General features: G+C 33.2%; 1 protein-coding gene across 4 annotated transcripts in view; it reads left to right on the top strand.

Annotated features, from left to right (window-relative positions):
- GRIN2A (glutamate ionotropic receptor NMDA type subunit 2A) overlaps positions 1-21,221 on the top strand; it is a 500,193-nt gene that overhangs the window by 411,728 nt on the left and 67,244 nt on the right. For all 4 annotated transcript variants that reach the window (XM_074280519.1, XM_074280518.1, XM_074280520.1 and 1 more), the window contains exons 7-8: positions 2,141-2,266; positions 5,661-5,890. In XM_074280519.1, coding sequence (XP_074136620.1) covers positions 2,141-2,266; positions 5,661-5,890 — 356 coding nt within the window. The remainder of the gene's footprint in view (positions 1-2,140; positions 2,267-5,660; positions 5,891-21,221) is intronic.

Below are 21,221 nucleotides of genomic sequence, written 5' to 3'. Positions count from 1 at the left end.
AGGTCATACAGGTGACAAGCCTCAGAGGACGCATTTAGATGGAAGTCCTCTGGGCCCTCTTGGTAAGTTGTCTATTGTTTTTCTTCTCTTCTCTCATAGCCAACAAGATAAAAATTTTTGGTCTCTGATTAATGAAATTCACTTCCCTTCAGAGGAGATGTGAGATAAATCTCAATTGACTTTTCTCGTAAGCAAGGATCAACAGTTTTGAACCTGGGTTCAATCTTCTTGCCCTATTTATTAACTTCCCAGAAGTGGTAACACATTGCCAAAAAAAAGACAACCAAATTCTGACTTTGGACATTTGGTCAGATTTAGCAAAAATATACTTGCTACTCATTTCTTTTGTATCTTAAAAAAATCTAGAAAAATGTTTCTCTGCAGGCTTTTTTACCCAACATACACAATATTATTTTTCTGGTTAGTAAATTACATCCTTCTTCCACTTGGTATATTCTACCCTTATTAAGGGTCCACATTCTCAGGTTTTGGATCTTGTAATGAAATGCGTCAGACCTATATTTTCCCATTTACTGGTGCAGTCATCTGGAAGAGCAGAATCATTCAGAATCTGATTACATTGTTCTTCCTTATTTTCTCTGTTCTCCTACTCATTCTCCCTCAAGGAAAAAAAAATCACTTTACTAGTTCACTTCCTAAACTTTCACAAATTAAGGCACTCTTTTTCACTAGAAAAATTAACTGAAAGTTCCTGAAATACTGGGCTGGTATCTCTGGTGACATTTTCAAGTTTTAAAAAAGTTCCAAAAGTTTTATCCCTTGGTTTCAGTAATAATGGGTCAAAGTATCAACCAGGGCCTGAATTCTTTTCTCATGTTAGAATTGTAGAGAGGTGTGATCACACTTCTGGACCAGTAGGCTGCTATTTCAGGTCCCACATCAATAATCTTTTCAGTGTTCTTCCTTGGTTATGACTCTGGACAGTTTATCCCATCAGAAAGTGGACCAAAACAGATGATTTTTCAAACTATCTTCTTAACATTTTTTTCCCTGCAAGACAGTCATCAATCCTAACTTGTGGTGTTAGAACAGAGAGACAGACAGAAAGACATACACACACTTAGACACACAGAAAGAAAGAGACAAAGACTGAAAGAAGATAAAAACAAGTAAATTAATTTTCATTGAAATCTCAAATATGGATTTTGGTAGAAGAAATTTTCAATGATTTCATGTTTTTCCATGCTGCTGATAGTACAATTTTATACAACTGTATAACTGTTTATATATATATATATATATATATATATATATATATATATATATATATATATATATATATATATACACAACAATATCCTCAATAAGGCAAGCTTTCATTTCATTTTATCTATAGTACCTCATTGTGTTCCAGAGCATGGCTGTATTTAGACTTCTCTTTAGTTGTTCATCCTTATGAACTAAAATAGCTGTCCACCCAACAGTTTTCTTCTTGCATAACTTGGTAATGAATAGATGAAAGCATTTTTAAGCTAAGATTTCTATATAATATGTATACAAAATAAATGGAATTTCTTTCTTACATTGTAGTGCATGCATAATGGACTTCATTGAGCTGTATTTAAATCAATCCAAAAACAGAAAAATCCTAAAAATATAGCTGTATAGATTTTACTTTTTCTGAGATAATTCAAATATAAAAGTTTCTAGAGATAAGGATAGATTTAATAAGGTAAATGTTCAGGTTCCCCTCTAACACCTTAAACTAGCAAGACAGATCATTCCTATTCTCTCTGTCTTTCTCTCCCTCTCTGCTTCTCTCCCTCCTTGCTTCTTTGTCTGTCTCTGTCTCTGTCTCTGTCTCTGTCTCTGTCTCTCTCTCTCTCTCTCTTTCTGTCTCTGTCTTTGTTTCTCTCGCTCTCTCTCTTGTTTTTCTGTCTCTGTCTCTGTCTCTGTCTTTCTCTCTCTGTACCTCTCTCTGTCTGTCTGTCTTTCCTTAGTTTTGCTCAAATTGTTCCTTATTCATAAATGCTACTCTTTCCTTTCCAGTTTATTTTACTGTCTGCATACAAATTAGTAAAAATAACTTGCTAGGCTGGCCTGACATGAGCCTTCTAGAATTCTAGCATAAATAACTATATAATTCTAGTATAATTTAGTATAATCTCTTTTGCTTCAGAACCTTTTAGTGCTTCTGTGTGGGTGATGATGTTCGTGATGCTCCTCATTGTGTCTGCCATGGCTGTTTTCATATTTGAATACTTCAGTCCAGTTGGCTATAACAGGAACTTAGCCAGAGGGAAAGGTAAGTATTCATGTTTTGCCATATCAATCACCTATTCAGCATTCCTTTTCCCCTACCCTTTTTAGCTGAGCTTTGTACGTGGGATTAAAATGTTGTATGGGTACTTAATGAGCACTATTTGATGATGTGCTATTTTGTTAGTATTTAGCAAACACTTTTTTTTTCTTAAAGAACACATCCCCCCCCTCTATAGTATATATTAGCTTTTGTTGGTTTTGTGATTTTTAAAAATATCTTAGTATGATCAATCCTGTGGGTCACCTTGGATCTATAAAGAAAAAAAAAAAAAATGGAACACCGTGAGATCATTTTAGTATGATGTCAATGATTATTAGATTGATATCATCTAGCACTTTCAGTTTGCTTGGAAAGGTTTGAGGTAGTTAAAATATATTTTAAAGATAAAATTAGATTTTTCAGTGAAAATATTCTGCAAAAAGTAATTTTCAGTGCCCAGAAAAAGACTGGAATTTAAACATACTTCAAAGAACTAAGCTACATCAATTGACAATTGATTCATAAGTCAAAGAAAATAGAAATAGTAAATGAAATTTTTACTTTGAAGTAAAATTATAATATGAATTTTTTTTTTACATTGCTAGATGCACGTGGTCCATCAAGTGTTCAGGAATCATTGATCAAGTAGCAGCAGAATATTTTTAATACCTTTTTGTTTGTTTATTTACTTGTTTTGGCCTTTTTGAAATCTAGATCTATCTCAGGCTAAAAATCTAGTTGCCATTTTTGGGCCTATTCTCATTGCTGATTGACACAGAAAACTTGACTTGTGCTGTTTCCAGCATTGGCTATTTTTCTCTTTCTTAAATAGCCTGATCCTCGAAGATCCCTATATTAGTGTGAGTCTTAGTACAGACCTCATCATCTTTAGTAGTGCTGTACTTCAACCCTCTCAAGTTCAATTAATCCACAGTCTCTTCAGAAGCAGGAATTTTAAGTCTTTTACTTTAATGGAAGAGAAGAGATATACATACATACACAAATATATCCAGACACAAATGGCATATATTATATGTACATATACACATATGTATTATGATATGCCATAAAGATATAAGTGAATCTATCTGTATACATATATATATAGTTACATATTTACATATTCACATATATGTATATGTTTTAGTGTTGAAGGAAGGTACCAATTAGTACAGATAATTAGCTCCCTGAAATCTTTATTTGATTTTATATTACATACTTCTGTTGGGCTAAAAATTAATTCCTATATTTTATAGAATTACAAAATTGAATTATACAGATTCAAATACATATAGCCACCCCAGGGGATTATTATTATTATTATTTTTTACTAATTGTGACCTAATTGTTATGTACATATAGATATATATCCATGTGTATATGCAAGCAAACATGGATTTACTTAAATAACATTAAAAATAACCTTTTCTTTAAAAAAAAATCTCTTCTCTTTATAAAATGAAGACAAAAATTGATTTTCATTCAAAATAGATAAAGAATTGAGAAGCCTTAAAATGTACTTTTTATACTATAAATTTCCTTCCCGATACATTTTCTTAGAATATTTTGTTTATTTGCATTTAAATTGTTTGGTAGGAACATTTTAGTATTTTTAATTTTTTTATTGTTATTATTCTTTTTGCTGAGGCAATTGGGGTTAAATAACTTGCCTAGGGTCACACAACTAGGAAGTGTTAAGTGTCTGAGGCCAGATTTGAAATGAGGTCCTCTATCCACTGCATCACTTAGCTGCCTTTTTTTTTTTTTTTTTTAAGAGCTTATAGCTATCAGATTGGGACTCAAAAGACCAGAAGTTGTATGATATGTGACTTTTTTTATGGTGCACTATTGAAATGAATTCTCACTGTGTAGTGTGAGAATTGACTTCTCTTGCTCTGTTTTTTAATGTTCCCATTTGAAAAACTTTTTTACAGTTGTTTAATTTCTACATCATGTGTACTCTATTTTTGAGCCTGATGGATGGAAATAGCCAGGAATACTTGGATTAACATGCCAAATATTGGTCTAGCTGAATTTTATGAAGCTTATAAGAAACTGTGTTAGATGAATAATGAAGCAGTTTCTCAGAAAGATTTTTGTAAGGAGTTTTTGAGTTTGTTAAGAAGATTGGTTCACTAAAATGAAAACTAAATCCATCACTAAAACTGGTCATAACATTATTTCCCATTCAAACCCTAGATATTGCATACCTAGTTTCCATTTACATTGCAAAGAAAGAATGACAAAATCCATTATGATAGAAATGTATGAAGAATATTCTTTTTAAGAGTAGGTAGTGCATTACAAGTGTACTCTATAATGAAAGTAAGGGGCCTATTTCTTTTCATCTACCCTATAACATTAGACTACTAAACCATATATCTACTTCTAGCTCCTCCCTCATTCAGATTATCCTTCTTTTGTACAACCCTAGTCCTGTTACCTTCCTGCTTAGAAATTCTCAATGACTTCTCACTGTCTAGAGATTAAAATGGAAATTCTTTACTGTGGCACTGAAGGCATTACAATTTCTTTCCAACCAATGTTTTAGTCTTATGCTTAGAAATCACAGCAGAGATCTGACCTATTCTTCAAGGCTGATCTTGAATTCCATGTTTTCTATTAAAATTGCCCTTATTATTACCATTGAAAATTCATCTCTTCTTCCTTTAACTTTTTAGAAAATTTTATTTGCATCTATCTTAAACACTTGTCAGTCAACATTTTTTCAACACTCTCTGATAGGAAATGTGCTGGGCAGCAAGTATTCAAAAGATGAAAAGGTAGCCTCTGCCCTCAAGGTTTTTATGTTCTACTGAGAAAGCATGTTTTAGCTGTTTATGTTTATAGAAAATTCTTCTACTACTCTGCTAGTTTCTTAAGGTCAAGAACTAGGTCTTTGGATTCTCCTCCCTGTCCTTCCCCACCCCAGCCCTTCCAAATTCTGCTTCCTAGGTACCCAACACAGAGCCTTTCACAAAGGATCAGAGTAAACTGGTAAATGGGTTTCAGATGCTGGCTCAGTTGTTGACCTTTAATATGAGGTTTCTCAATCTTGTATGTGTGTGCGTGTGTGTGTATGTGTGTGTATGTACGTATGTATGTATGTAGGATGGAGCTCTCCAGCAGTCTGGTAAGGCTTCAGGAAGTCTTCTTAGAATAACTTTAAAAAATTAATTGAAAGAAATGCAAAATTGTAGTTAGAGGTTTGCAAAAATGTAATTGTGTTTTCTATTTGTTTATGAGTCCCTGAAATTTACCCATGGACCCAGGAGTAGCAACTCTAATATTATTTGTTGTTATAGAATTGTCATTAGCAGAAAGATTGACACAGAATTTTCTTACAAAATTTTGAAAGATTCTTAAGATGTGCTTTTTTCCCCAAAATACTTTTCAGCTCCACATGGACCTTCTTTTACTATTGGAAAAGCTGTATGGTTGCTCTGGGGCCTGGTCTTCAATAATTCTGTGCCTGTTCAGAACCCGAAAGGGACCACCAGCAAAATCATGGTGTCTGTTTGGGCCTTCTTTGCGGTCATTTTCCTGGCCAGTTACACTGCCAACCTGGCTGCCTTCATGATTCAAGAGGAATTTGTTGACCAGGTGACTGGCCTAAGTGATAAAAAGGTAGGTGGTTTCCAGTGGACATGTGTGGTCACTGATTCTTTCTATATGACTTAATCTAACAAGGTAACCACTTCTGCTGTTGTAAATTGATGTGGTTGAGAAAACAATACCTAGTTCAAAATAAACATGTAACAAATTCACGACTATTCTCTTTGACAGAGGGTAGATATATTTAGGAAAAAAATTACAGACAAATGAAGGATGCAATAGACACCAGAATGGTAAGTATGAGATAGAGTTATGAGAACATATAAATAGAAAAATAAAAACACAAGTTCAAAGAAAATTTCACAACTAACCATGAGACAGGAAATATTCCATGAGGTAGGCGAAAATCATTGTCTGAACTGTTAGACTGATCAGAGTTAGCTAGAGTAAGTTGAATGGCACCATTAGAAGGAAGGCACTAAGAGGGAGAGAAAGAGTGGGCTTAGTATTGAAAATAATTTAGCAAATATCATCATTAAATAAATCTTTTATAAAGGAAATTTACCTTTAGGGGTTTCTCTCAGTGACACCAGAGAAGTAAAAAGAGCAACTCTGAGAGAGGGAATCAAGGAGGAGAGGATGTGCCAAGGAGCTTAAAGGTGAAGGAATCAAGCTAGATTAAATATATCTGGCAGATCAGTTCCCAAACCTATCTAAAGATATGCTAATCAATATCTCAAAAGTTTCTTTGAAGATACCCAGGTTGGGAGATGGACTATGGGGATTGCTAAAGTCTTCCCTCCTAGATAGTTTGATAATAGTTATTTCCTGACAGGGGAAGAGAGTCACATCAAAATGAAAGTATATAAAATATGAATGTCACACCAATCCTGTATATCTACCTAGCTAGACAAGCCATATACATTAATGTTTTGTTTTTTTCTTTTTACTTGGAAAAGAATGTCCCCTAGGTTGAGATCTTTCCAGGACAAATGCAAACTATCTTTTCCCTCCCTCCTCCCCCATTTAAAATCAGTTTCCAAATACAGTAATAATATGACAATGCAGTATTTATACAGGCTTTAAAGGGCTTGTGTGCACATGCACACATACACAGGTGCACACACACATACATACAGAGAGGCCCTATTTCATTTGATTCTCACAGCACCCCTATGAAGTAGGAGGTAGTATTGTTATTCCTGACTTACAAATAAAGAAACTGATGCTAAAAGAAATTGTGATTTGCTCATAGTCATACAATTAAGTAGGGTTTTAAGCAGATTGAACTCTATTCTTCTTGACATCAGACCCAGTGCTCTAATCATTGCAATCCAGCTACCTAATAATTCCTGAGTTCTATATAAACTGTTCAATGATGATATTTTATGAGTGTTAGTTGGTAGAAAACCTACTATAGGTTGGATGATGACATTTTGCACTTCGATTGGCAGTGTGCTCAGTGGAAGAAATATCCAATAGAGTAGGAAAAAAAGAGAGAGTTAGATTAGGAAAACAACAATAATAACAATAAAAGCTAATACTTATCTAGCACTTAACTATGTCAGAGGTACTGTACTAAATATTTTACAATGATTATCTCATTTGATCTTCATAGTCCTGAAAGGAAGATGCTGTTATTACCCTTTATTTTATAGATGAGATAAGATAGATTACTTTCTCAGAGGCATACATCTAAGGCAGGATTTAAACTCAGATCTTTCTGCTCCCTCTGGCTATAGCTCTCATTAGGCTATGTGACTTGACTGGGGTACTTTTCTTAACCTCATTTCTCTCATCTATGAAACAAGGGAGTGGAATTCAGTGTTTTAGGACTAAGGTCTTTTTTGATCTTCTCCTTTTACCTTTAAATCTATCTAAATCTATACATCTAACTCTTTCCTAAACAAAACCCTCATATTTAGGAGAAAGAAAAAATAGGTTTTGTTTACCACAAAGTCCTCAAATTGCAATAGGAAATTCCTCCATGGACATTTGACTCCAGAAGCTTGGGCAAGGCAAATCATTAACTTTGTTCACTAAATTGCAATTTCTGCATATTTAAAGTGAGCACAAAAGCACCTGTTTGAGAACCCATCAAACCAAAAGTAATGAATGCAGAACAGCTAGTGAAGTTTTAAGTGGCTATTCAGAAGTGTTCTTCCAAAGGAAGAAAAGAAGAAAATGAGCTTGACACATCTTTGAATTTTAGGTTTAGGACACAAAATGAACTGTCTGTATACTCATCAACTTCATAACTTTAGGAATGCCAATGTTAGCAGTCACATTGTGCATGGATCATTTGCCTCTCTTCATAAAATCTTACTAGTCTTGCAGAATTTCTCTTTGCCACTGATGTATGTATGCCTCATTTGCATGAATCAGCAGAGGTCTAAAGAGAAAGGCAATCATTAGTCAGCAATACTTACTCACATATTGAGCAAAATACTAAGGTAGAATATCATGGGGTATGGTGAAAGAGTGGGAGGGAGACTTCATCCTCTAAAGAGAAGACAAGCCACTGGAACTCAAGATACACATCTGGCAAACATCTACATAACAATGGTAATTGAAAGCATATGATCAGATTTCCTGAAGTGAGTGTGAAGAACAAAAGACTGAGAACTGAGTCTTGCAAGATGTTTATGAAGAGGATACAGAAACTAAATGATTAGAGAAGGCAATTACTGCATTATTACAATAGTGGCATAGAATCTAAGCCTTTTACTATTAAAAAAAAGAGAAGGAATAAATATATATGTATATATATATACATATATATATATATACCCATATGTATATATATATGTATATATATACATATATATATACATTATATATATCATTTAACTTTTTTCTCTTTTCTCCTTAATATTTATTTCCCAAGTAAAAAAAAATCCTTTGCCACTGGGATTATTAAAGTTTGTGGGAGAAATAATTAGAACCCATATTAACTTGACTATCCTGCTGTGACTGGAAAACACCTTACAATGCTTGCTGCATCCTCATGAGATTCAGATCTGCTTCAGTGCTCAGATGTTATATAGAAAAGTAAATAGATCTTTTAATTAAATGTGTGATACCATTAAATAAGCAATGGGATCCATTGACTAAGTCAGTTTAGTGCTAAGTTTTAATAGCAGAGGTATTTGAGAAGACCTGTAAAATAAAATGTATATTGAATCAATTTATTTTAATTCTGTACCCAAGTAGTTTCCACAGTGAATATCTGTGTAATAAATTGTGTTTACACAATGACATGGAAAGTATTTTTTATATTTTTTATTAGATTAATAGTTGTTAGTTAAAAAAAAAAAAACAAAAAAAAAAACAAAAAAAAAACAAACTTCCATTCAAGGAAAGTGCCTCACCATAGCATGAAAGTGATTCTGGCAAATTAATTTCTTAATCTGTCCTCTAGGACTGAAGTTGTTTACTGCAATTATTCAAAGTTCAATTACTCTTTTCCCCAAAAATATATTTTATGGGCATCTTTGTTTTTTATTTCAACTATATGTCCCAAAATATCTTTTTCCTACATCACATCTCAGAGTCTTCTTTTGAAAAAAAGAGTGGGGGGGGGCAGGCAGACAGAGACAGAGTTAACCACAATGAAAAAGTTTAACATTATTCTGTGTTGTTCTATACCTGCCACATCCAATGAAAATCCTCTACCTCTGCAAAAATGTGAAGACATATCGTAGAGGTGGAGTGCAGGAAATACTTTCTTATATCTCTTTCAGGTTTAATCATTTTAATTTTAGTCTTCTTTTTATTGTTTAGTTATTGTTCATTCCTCTTCCATTGTTGTATTCACTGTGTATAGTATTTCATGATTCTTCTTATTTCATTTTTATTTTTATTTGTATCACTCTTCCCATGCTTCTCTGAATTATTTCTTCCAACAGAGTGCCATTCAATTACATCTAAGTAAAAACTAGTTAAGCAACTTTCCCAATTAATGTGCATCTACTTTATTTCCTGTTCTTTACTACAAAAAAGTTTTGCTATAAATATTTCAATTCATATAGAGCCTTTCTTTTTGTCAATGGATTCCTTGAGGGTAGTGATTGAATCTGTGAGTGAAAGGAATAGCATGTTAGTTATTTTGCTTTAAAAAAAATCTAGTTCCTCAATTTTGGTCTCTTTCAAGAATGAAAAAAATGGGTAGAAATACTAGGAAGGTTAATTATTAGTCATTCCCATTAAATTCCTAGTTACTATAACTACCAGACAACTGGGCAATTTGAGTGGATAGTATAAATCTTTTGTAGAGATAAATGGAAAGGTATTTATGACCAATCATCCATTATTTATTTTTTAAAATTACTTTTCTTATGCCTATATCCTAGCTAATTTTATTTAAAAATAGCATTTTAGTCTTTTATATATTATTTACCCTATTAACATTGTGATTTATTTATAGATTTTATTTCAGAGGTTTTTTGCCTTTCAGACAAATATTGGTAGGCAAAAGAAGAGTTTTAAATCTACTAGAATGTGATCCGGTATTGTATGGGATGCTAGACCCCCTTACCCAAATTATTTACTCAGAGGTATCTCCAGATGCAAACAGAAAGTCTTTACAAGGAAAGGGTAAACACATCAATTATACAAAATCCAGAATGGTGTGTGGTCCATGGCAGAAACAGAGGATGAATTTTATAGCAGAAGAAACATGTTTAACTCCACTTCCTGTTGATTTATAAATTCATTGGATAGATTGAAAAGGAAGTAACCACTGACCAATCGTCAGCAATGCTGTCTACTTCATAGAGGTCAAGTGACTTCCTCAAGCTTAGACATAGGGTTTGACCTTTTCTTCCCTACATCCCTCTGAGAATAAAGGATCATATAACTTCCTGAAACTTAGGCCTAAGGTCCTACAGCCTCTGAGAAATCTTCACTTGGTCCCATTCAAGTACCTAGAAAAGTAGCCCAACATAAACATCTTTTTTCCAACATAGAATCTCAAAACTTGTAAAGTGTTTAGTGATCATCTAGTCCAAATTATCATTTTACAAGTGAAGAAACTGAGGCCAAATACAATTTGTTACCCATCAACTCCTCCACTCCCATTCAACAAACTCCAGTGGCTCTGTATGACCTCCAGAATAAGAAAAAAATCATATATATGAATATTTTCCAGTTCCTCTTTAAGCAAATACTTTGTCTCCTTTGGATTTTGGATAAATCTTCAATTTATTGTTTGCACATATCTGTTTACATATTATCTTCCTTATTAAACTGTGAGATCCTTGAGAATAGGGACAGCTTTTTGTCTTGCTATGTATTTTCAGCATTTAGAACAATGTCTGGTTTATGTTACCTGCTTAATTAAATGTTTGTTGACTGACATACTTTTCTTTAAAAAATGGAAAGAGCCTGAAAGAAATTTTACATCATAAAGAGACCTTTAATATCTATTTAAATAACCCCACCATATTGAAAAAAACTAATGTGATTTTTTGTAAGAGATCAAGACAACCATTGGCTTCCTAAACTCTAAGGGTAATTAAACTTAGAACTTGGCTTAAGATGTTTGGGAGCAAGGGGTGATTGGGAAAGACAGAATGTAAAGAAAAATTAATCAATAAACACAGGTCACAGACCACAGGAGCTACTGACTCACTGTCTGTCCCTTGGATTTTTTCTACTTCACAGACTGAAAATGATAATAGAAATCCAGGACTCAGAGATTAAAAGTATATGTCCTAGTAAAAGCATTATTTATTTGATAGATTTTAAGGTCATTTTGTACTTTGTGAACCTTGTTGTAGTGACCCACTATCCTAATTTGATCATAGTTGGAAGTTTACTCATTCTATTTCCGTCTAATAAGAGATATAATTGATATATTAGCCTAATAGAAGACATTGTGGATATAAAGGAAGCAGGTAAGCAATGCAGTGGAGAGTGTCAGGCCTGGAGTCAGAAAAACTCATCTTTCTGAGTCCAAATCTAGCTTCAGACACATACTAGCTATGTGACCCTGTTTGCCTCAGTTTCCTTCTATCAAATAAGTTTTGTAAAATGGTAAATCAAACTAGTAATTTTGCCAAGAAGATTGTAAATGAAGTTATAAAGAGTTGGTCATGACTGGAAAATGACTAAATAATAACAAGTGGGTATGGAAGAGGATATTAAAATTTGTAATCAACAAAAAATTTTTTTCTATGTCACATAGTATTGAAATTAAAGCATTTATTAAGTCTTTACCATGTACTTTGAAATATGTAAAGTTCTAAGGATAAAAAGAAAGGCAAAATTGACCCTGCTCTCCAGGAACATACATTTTAATGGAGGAGACAGCATGTAAATATTTAAGTATATATCTAAAAGTGAAGGCACTAGCATGGTGTACAGAAGAGGGAGGACTAGCAAAGTACTCTTGAGCTGAATCTTGAGGTAAACAGAACAAGAGGGAAGAGAACAAGACATTCCATGCATGGGGGACAATTGGTACAAAGGCAGAGAGGTGAAAAGATTCAGTGGCATACTTGACAGAGTACAAGTAGGATGGTGTAGCTGGATCATGGAGTAGAGGGTAGTAAAGTATAAGACTGAAAAGGTAAGAAGGGACAGGTTATGAGAAACTTTAAATGCCAAACAAAATTGTATATGTGATGCTTCAGGTAATAGGGAGCTAGTGAAGCTCTTTAAGCAAGGTGGGTAAGGTGGTCAGACTGAGGCTTTAGAAAAATCTCCTTGTCAGCTACAACAAGTAGTGGCTGGATTGAAGTAGGGAGAAATTTGTGATAGGAATATTCCAGGTGAGATGTGATGAGGGATTGAATTAGATCTGAGAATATGTTACTGAAGAGAAGGGGATATACAAAGATATAAACAGAAAGGTATGTGAGCATCTTCAAATTAAATGAACCACAAAGTAATATAGTATCAAATAGATATGCCTGTGTTTTCTTCAGGTATACAGGAAAGTATGCAAATGCCTACAATTTCAGGAACTCATTGTTTCAATGAGATCAGACAAGGTCTTGTAGAAATAATGTTAGGAGCACAAAGAGACTTTACTTTGTTACTATCTGCTTACTATCTATCTGCTACATAGAATTTTGAGGTTCTATGGAGAGAAATAGGAGATAAACTAAAAATTTTTTCATCTCTGTGTCCTAGTAACTTGCAAAGTGCCTGGGAAAAGTGAACTCTTAATGGATGTTTGTTGATTGATTGCTTGATTGCAAATGAATAATAAATGGTAGCATTCTTAAGGTGTTGTGTGGTCCTGGTCTCTTTCATCCTCTTCAACATTTTTATACAGGTGAAATTAGGGAGTGCAGGTTGAACCAAATGGTCCCTGATATTCCGTCCTCCTTCAATTATTCTATTATGCATTGGCTTGAAGAAACGAAGTCAAAAATCAATACTTAGCTAAAGGAATGTTTGTAAAATGTAGGAAGAGATCTTATTGTTTATCTCTTCAGTGACCTTTTGGTGAGGTGGGGGAAATGCCAGTAATGCAAAAACTATCTTGGATCTTTTAGTAACGTTGTTTGCTTGTATCTACAAAGCAGAAGGAAAGAAAGCAACATTTAAAAAGCTAACAGTAACTGTAGCAGATGGGGACTAGTCAAATAGGCCATCTTCAAATATCTTGGGAGATTGGGAACGGCCCCTCCAACCAGATATATGAAGAGAAGCATTATCTTTGTGCCCCAGAGGAGGCAGATGCTGTTGAAAAGAAACTGGCCTGGCCTCACCCACAAGCAGTGATGGATTAGGGCTCTGCTTGTAAGGATAATAAATTCAAAAAGCATTTCACTGTTACCACATGAAGGTGGATCTTTGGGGTAGTGTCTCTGGAACCGTGAATCTATATTTCCTGAAATTAAGATGTAACTCTTCATTAGGAAATCATACATCAAATTTAGCATAAATTATTTTCAAGAGAAAATTTTAATTAAGATTGAAATTGTGTTTATTTTTAAACTGAAAATGTTTAAAGTTTGTTTTCTATTTTTTTCCAATCCTGCTGCTTTGGCTAAGGTTTGCATACTATAGTGGAATTCCTGAAAAGAGCTTTGATATATGATTCTTGGTCAAATCAATTCGCTTCTTTGTATCTCAGTTTCTTCATTGTAGAATGAAAGTCTTGAACTAGATTGTACCTGAGGTCTCATAACTTTAATATATTATCATTTTATAAATTTTCTTGTATAATTATCTATAAAGATAAAATTTCTTGGAAGTCTCACTTTTTTCCTGGAGGAAACTGTCATTAAGATATTTTAAATTGGAGATTATTATTATTATTATTATTATTATTATTATTAGTAGTAGTAGTAGTAGTAGTAGTAGTAGTAGTAGTAGTTGTTGTTGTTGTTGTTGTTGTTGTATAATAGAGTAAACCTGATTTATTTCCAGCTCAGATTGACATGGCTAGGTGATCTAGGTAATAATAGGATTAGATTTGGAATCTAGAAGATCTGAGTTCATCACTGTGCCTCAGATACTGTGTAACCCTAAATAAATCAATGAATCTCCCTTAGCCTTAGTTTTCTCTAATGTAAAATGAGGACAATGATATTGCCTACCATATGGTTTCATTTTGAGGATCAAGTTAAATAAATTATGTAAAACATTTTTCAGACCTTAAAATGTTGTACAAATTCTAGGTAATCATTATGCAGTCTAGCTCAACCAACTTTCATATTTTATAGCTAGAGCTTTAAGCAGTGATGTTCTTGTGGGGATTTTGTTTTTGGAGAGGAGGGGATGGTAGGGATGCATAGGATAGTCCTAATGTAAGTGATGCTGTACCAGGAAAGTAAATCAGAATCTCCACAGACTGTAGCCTATGCAGAGTTTGGGAGAATGAACAAACCCCAGAAATGGGATGCTATTTAAGTGTCATGCTAGTTTTGGTTAGTCAGGAGTAGTTTGTGGTAGGTGATATAGGAATCTGGGTTACCAGTGTCAAAAATCAGACACTGCTGGGTATAGACATCTCCCTTTCCCTTCAGCAAAAATATATCATTTTTTTTTCTTTCATCCTACACTAGTTATACCTCTGACATCAGTATTGTAGGTAATCCTGTGACTTTTACACACACACCACGCATACACACACACAATTCCATACCGACATATCACCTCTTGAATGTTCATTATTGTTTGGGTTCCTCATCTGTGGCTAAATCCATTAATAGAAACAGGAAGTTCTTCCTCTAGGATCTCTGCCTGTACTACCATTCACTGATAAGTTTTTCAATGAGAATGATAGGTTGAATTATTGAGTTTCTTCAAGCATTTTTTAAAAATTAATAAATCAATTTAATTGAATGCAGTTTGGGATAATCTATTCTTTTGAAGCCTTTTTCTGAAAATTCCAGAAAACATTATTTGCTCATGTTGATTGAAGCAATGATGATTTCAGATTTTTTTTTAATTTAGAAATAAATATTACCTCAAAAAAGATCCATTTGTTTTTATTTATTTTTTGTGGGTTATTAGGGTAAAATCTTTTGAATGGCATGGATCTTACTGAGGTGGGTCTATAGTATTCTAGGATTTGATTTCATCAGCACATTGTCATCCAAAAAGGGAATATTTTGAGGACATCATCATCTACAAGGAATCTTTTCTCTCTTATGGACTTTGCAATATAACTTCCATGAAAGTAGTAAATTCCTTTTTGGTATACATGTCTTCCTATTTTGTGATCAGTTGATATTGGTGATGAGATGATTGAACAGCTTTTTATACTGTCACATCAAGGAATTTTGTTTATTTTTCATAAGACCACACAAATGCTAGAAAGTGAAGAAGAATTAAGAAGTCCCTTGGCAAGGATGAAAAAGGAGAGCATTAAAAACTGGCTTAAAATGTAATATAAAAAGAAACTAAACTAAAACTTAATAAAAACTAAATCAAGGGCAGAGCCAAGATGGTGGAGAGGACACACGCTTCTTTCTGATCTTCTCCCAGGACCCTCATCTAATTACCAAATCCAGCTTCTGAATTAGTTCTGGACTGGCAGAATCCATGAATATTGGGAGTACAACAAATTACCAACTGAAGATAATTTTGAAGATCGCCAGAAAAGGTCTGTTTTGGTCGGGCACAGAGGGAGGTGGCCAGGTGCAAGTAGGCCGAGCAGGGACGCCAGCACAGGTTGTGTAGACCTGGGGCAGGGCGGGGACTTCACAAGATGGTGCAGACTCCTCATGGTGGAGAATAAAGGGGGAGGATTCTACAGCAGTGTCAGCTACTCTGCCCTGGCTGCAAGCCAGTAGATCAGCAGAGAAGTTATAAAACATCTAACACAAACACAAAAGATAAAGAGTGAAGAGCTGGAGTCTCACAGGACCTGGCCACGCCCACCCAGCACCTGGAGTGAGTCAGCAAGGACTCAGCACATCCACTGCCGCTTGTAGAGGAAGCTTGGAAAACCTCCCTTGCCCTAAAAGCAGATCCTAATTAAAAAAAAAAAAATTAGTAAAAAGGCAAAGAGAACTCTTGTCTATAGATAGTTTGTATGATGAAAGAAAAGAACAGATTTCAAATCCTGAGGAGATGAAAAGCAGATTGTCTCCAGATGAAGCCTTATCACATAAGGTTCTCCTAGAAAAAATTAAAAAGGATCTTAAAAACAGCTAGAAAAAAGATGGGGAAAGAAAATGAAAACTTTGCAAGAGGGCTGGGAAAGGACATATAACTCAATAGTAGATAGATTTGACAAAATGGAAAAAGAAAACAACTCCCTGAAAAACAGAATTTGTGAAATGGAAAAAGAAAATAACTCCTTAAAAAAACAGAATTTGTGAAATGGGAAAAAAAATTCCATAGAACAACAAAAAAAAACTCATTTAAAAACTCCATTGGACAAATACAAAAAGAAGTAAAAAAAAAGTAAAAGAAGAAAATAATTCACTAAAAATCAGAACCAAAAAAATGGAAATGAGTGATTCAATGAGACATTGAGAATTGAATGGAGACAGAAAGCAGTATACTTTCTTCTTGGCAGTTCATGGAACCTATATAAAAATTGAACATATAGACATAAAGACTTCAAAATCAGATTCAGAAAGGCAGAAATAGTAAATGCATTTATTTTAGATCATGATGCAATAAAAATTACATTCAATAAAAAGCCAGTGGAAAATAGACCAAAAAGTTATTGGATAGTAAATAATCTCATCCTAAAGAATGAATAGGTGAAATAACAAATCATAGATACAATTTCATCCAAGAGAATGACAATAATCAGACAACTTACCAAAATTTGTGGGATGCACCCAAAGCAGTAATAAGGGGAAATTTTTTATCTCTAGATGCTTACTTGCATAAAATAAAGAAAGAGAAAATCCAGGAATTGGGCTTGCAACTAAAACAGCTAGAAAAAGTGTAAATTAAAACCAACCAAATACCAAACTTGAAATTCTAAAAATAAAAGGAGTGATTAATAAATTTGAAAGTAAAAAAACAAAACAAAAACAAAAATAACTATTGAATTAATAAATAAAACTAACAATTGGTTTATGAAAAAAAAAAAAAAACCAAAAAGACAAAACTTATTTGATTAGAAAAAGGAAAGAGAAAAATCAAATTGTTAGTCTTAAAAATGAAAAAAGGAGAACTTTCCACCAAGGAAGAGGAAATTAGAGCAATAATTAGGAGTTATTTTGCCCAACTTTATGCCAATAAATTGGATAACCTAAGTGAAATGGAGGAATACCTACAAAACTATAGATTGCCCAGATTAACAGAGGAGGAAATAAGTTACTTAAATAGTCCCATTTTAGAAAAAGAATAGAACAAACTATTAGTCAACTCCCTAAGAAAAAAATTTCAGGACTAGATGGATTTACATGTTAATTCTACCAAACATTGAAAGAACAATGAACTCTAACACTATATAAATTATTTGAAAAAAATAGGGAATGAAGGATTTCTACAAAATTCCTTTTATGACACAGACATGGTCCTGATACCTAAACCAGGAAGGATGAAAACAGAGAAAGAAAATTATAGACCAATTGCCTTAATGAATATTAATGGAAAATTTTAAATAAAATATTAGCAAAGAGATTATAGAAAATCATCTCCAGGATAATACACCATGACCAAATAGGATTTATACCAGGAATGCAATATGAGGAAAATTATTAGCCTAATTAACTATATTAATAATCAAATTAACAAAAAAACATATCGCAATAGTTGGAGAAAAAGCTTTTGATAAAATGCAACACCCACTCCTATTAAAAACACTAGAGAATATAGAAATAAATGGACTTTTCCTTAGTCAGTAGCATCTATTTAAAACCATCAGCAAGCATCATATATAATGGGGATAAATTGAAACCATTCTCAGTAAGATCAGGGGTGAAACAAGGTTGCCTACTATCACCATTACTATTCAATATTGTATTAGAAATACTAGCATTGGCAATAAGAGAAGAAAAAGAGATTAAAGGAATCAAAGTAGGTAATGAGGAAACCAAATTATTACTCTTTTCAGATGATATGATGGTATATATATAGAGAGAGAACCCTAGAGAATCAACTAAAAAGCTATTAGTAATAATCCACAACTTTAGCAAAGTTGCAGGATACAAAATAAATCAACATAAATTATCAGCATTTTTATACATCACTAACAAAATCCAGCAGCAAGAGATGCAAAGAGAAATTCCATTTAAAATAACTGTCCATAGTATAAAATATTTGGGAATCTATCTGCCAAAGGAAAGTAAAGAACTATATGAGCAAAACTACAAAACACTTTCCACACAAATAAAGTCACATCTAAAAAACTGGAAAAAATATCAAATATTCTTGGAGATGTCAAGCAAATATGATAAATATGAAAATACTACCTAAACAACCTATTTATTCAGTGCTATATTAATACTCCTAAGAAACTATTTTACTGACTTAGAAAAAAATAACAACAAAATTCATCTGGAAGAAGAAAAGGTCAAAAATTTCAAGGGAATTAATGAAAAAAAATTAAATGAAGGTGGCCCAGCTGTATCAGTCTAAAACTATATTATAAAGCAGTGGTCATCAAAATCATTTGGTACTGGCTAAGAAACAGACTAGTTGATCAGTGGATTAGGTTAGGTTCACAGAACAAAATAGTCAATAACCATAGCCATTTAGTGTTTGACAAACCCAAAGACCCCAGCTTTTGGGATAAGAATTCACTAAAAAAAAAAAAAAAAAAAAAAAAAAAAAAAAAAACCTGCTGGGAAAATTGGAAACTAGTATGGCAGAAAATCGGCTAGTATGGCAGAAAATCGGCATTGACCCACACTTAACACCATATACCAAGATAAGATCAAAATGGGTTCATGATCTAGGCATTAAGAATGAGATTTTAAATAAATTAGAAGAACATAGGATAGTTTACCACTCAGATCTATGGAGAAGGAAGGAATTTGTGACCAAAGAAGAACTAAAAGATCATTATTGATTACAAAATAGATAATTTTTATTATATTAAGTTACAAAGTTTTGTGCAAATAAAACTAATGCAGGCAAGATTACAAGGGAAGCAATAAATTGGGAAAACATTTTTCAATTCATAGGTTTTTGATATATTTATTATCTACATACTTTATAAGAAAGCAAGCCATTCTCTAAGTGATAAATGATCAAAAAATATGAACAATTTTCAGACAAAGAAATTGAAACTATTTCTAGTCATATAAAAAGGTGCTCCAAATCACTATTGATCTGACAAATGCAAATTAAGATGATTCTGAGATACCACTATACACTTCTCTGATTAGCTAAGATGACAGAAAAAAGATAATGATGAATGTTGGAGGGGATATGGGAAAACTGGGCACTGATACATTGTTGGTTGAACTGTGAACGGATCCAACCATTCTGGAGAGCAATTTGGAACTATGCTCAAAAAGTTATCAAACTGTGCATACCTTTTGACCCAGCAGTGTTTCTACTGGGTTTATATTCCAAAGAGATCTTAAAGGAGGGAAAGGCACCCACATGTGTAAAAATGTTTGTGGCAGCCCTTTTTGTAGTGGCAAGAAACTGGAAACTGAATGCAGGCCCATCAATTGGAGAATGGCTAAATAAGTTGTGGTATATGAATGTTATGGAATATTATTGTTCTATAAGAAATGACCAGTAGGATGACTTCAGAGAGGCCTGGAGAGACTTACATGAATTGATGGTAAGTGAAATGAGCAGAACCAGGAGATCATTATACATGGCAACCACAAAACTATATGAGGATCAATTCTGATGAAAATGATTATCTTCAACAATGAGAGTATCCAAATAAGTTCTAATTGATCAGTAATGAACAGAACCAACTACACCCAGTGAAAGAACACTGGGAATTGAATATGGACCACAACATAGCAGTTCCACTCTTTCTGTTATTGTTTGCTTGTATTTTTGTTTCCTCTTCTCAGGTTATTTTTACCTTCTTTCTAAATCCGATTTTTCTTTTGCAACAACATCATAAGTATATAAACAAGTATACATATATTGTATTTAACATATACTTTAACATATTTAACATGTATGGGACTACCTGCCATCTAGGGGAGGGGATGGAGGGAAGGAGGGGAAAAGTTGGAATAGAAGGCTTTGCAAGGGTCAATGTTGAAAAATTATTCATGCATATGTTTTGTCAATAAAAAACTATAATAATAATAAAAAGGAAATCATCTTTGAGAACTTATCCCTTCTCATATTATCATTAATGATATTCTCAATGCAGGTATAGATCATTCCAATACATTTTAAAATGAAGAGAAAATAGGTATATCATGAAGTATATAAGCATTTATGTAGCACCATTTATATGACTGATACTGTATTAAGTGCCTTTTGCAAATCTCATTTCATTTGAACTTTACAACAAACCTAAAAACAGGTGTTATTATTAGCTTCATTTTACTGTTGAGGAAACTGAGGCAAACTGGTTAATTGAGTTGCCCAGGTTGTTTTTGATTGCATTATCTTAAATGTAATTGTCATATAGAACATTGGCTACAAAATTATTAAAGCCAAAATAGGCTTTTTCTGTTGTTAATAAGATGACATTACTAGAAAAACATTGGCAGGAATTTCATCCCTTGTTTTTTTTTTTTTTTTTTTTTTTTTTTTTTCTCTTTTCAAGTTCTTATTAAAATTGTTCTTGGTATCATCTAGTAAATGGAGTCTTCCAATCTTACTGTGGACTTGTTTTCCCCTCCCCCTTATCTTTCTTTGTAAATTATATTGCTTGTAATGTGCAATTATGCTGAACATTTTACAAATGAGCTCGTATTCTAAATTCTTTACATCTTTGGATAGCAAGTCTGTCTTCCTGAGGAAGAAATCAAGTATTTGTTGTCTAGGATGATTTCTGAGTACTTTTGGCTTCTTTATTTTTACACTTGTTTTCTATTGGTCAAAC

The sequence above is a fragment of the Sminthopsis crassicaudata genome, chromosome 1 (assembly GCF_048593235.1).
Source record: "Sminthopsis crassicaudata isolate SCR6 chromosome 1, ASM4859323v1, whole genome shotgun sequence".
In the NCBI taxonomy this organism is placed as follows: Eukaryota; Metazoa; Chordata; class Mammalia; order Dasyuromorphia; family Dasyuridae; genus Sminthopsis; species Sminthopsis crassicaudata.
The sequence above is the reverse complement of the archived record's forward strand: the minus strand, read 5'-3'. Positions and strand labels throughout refer to the sequence as shown.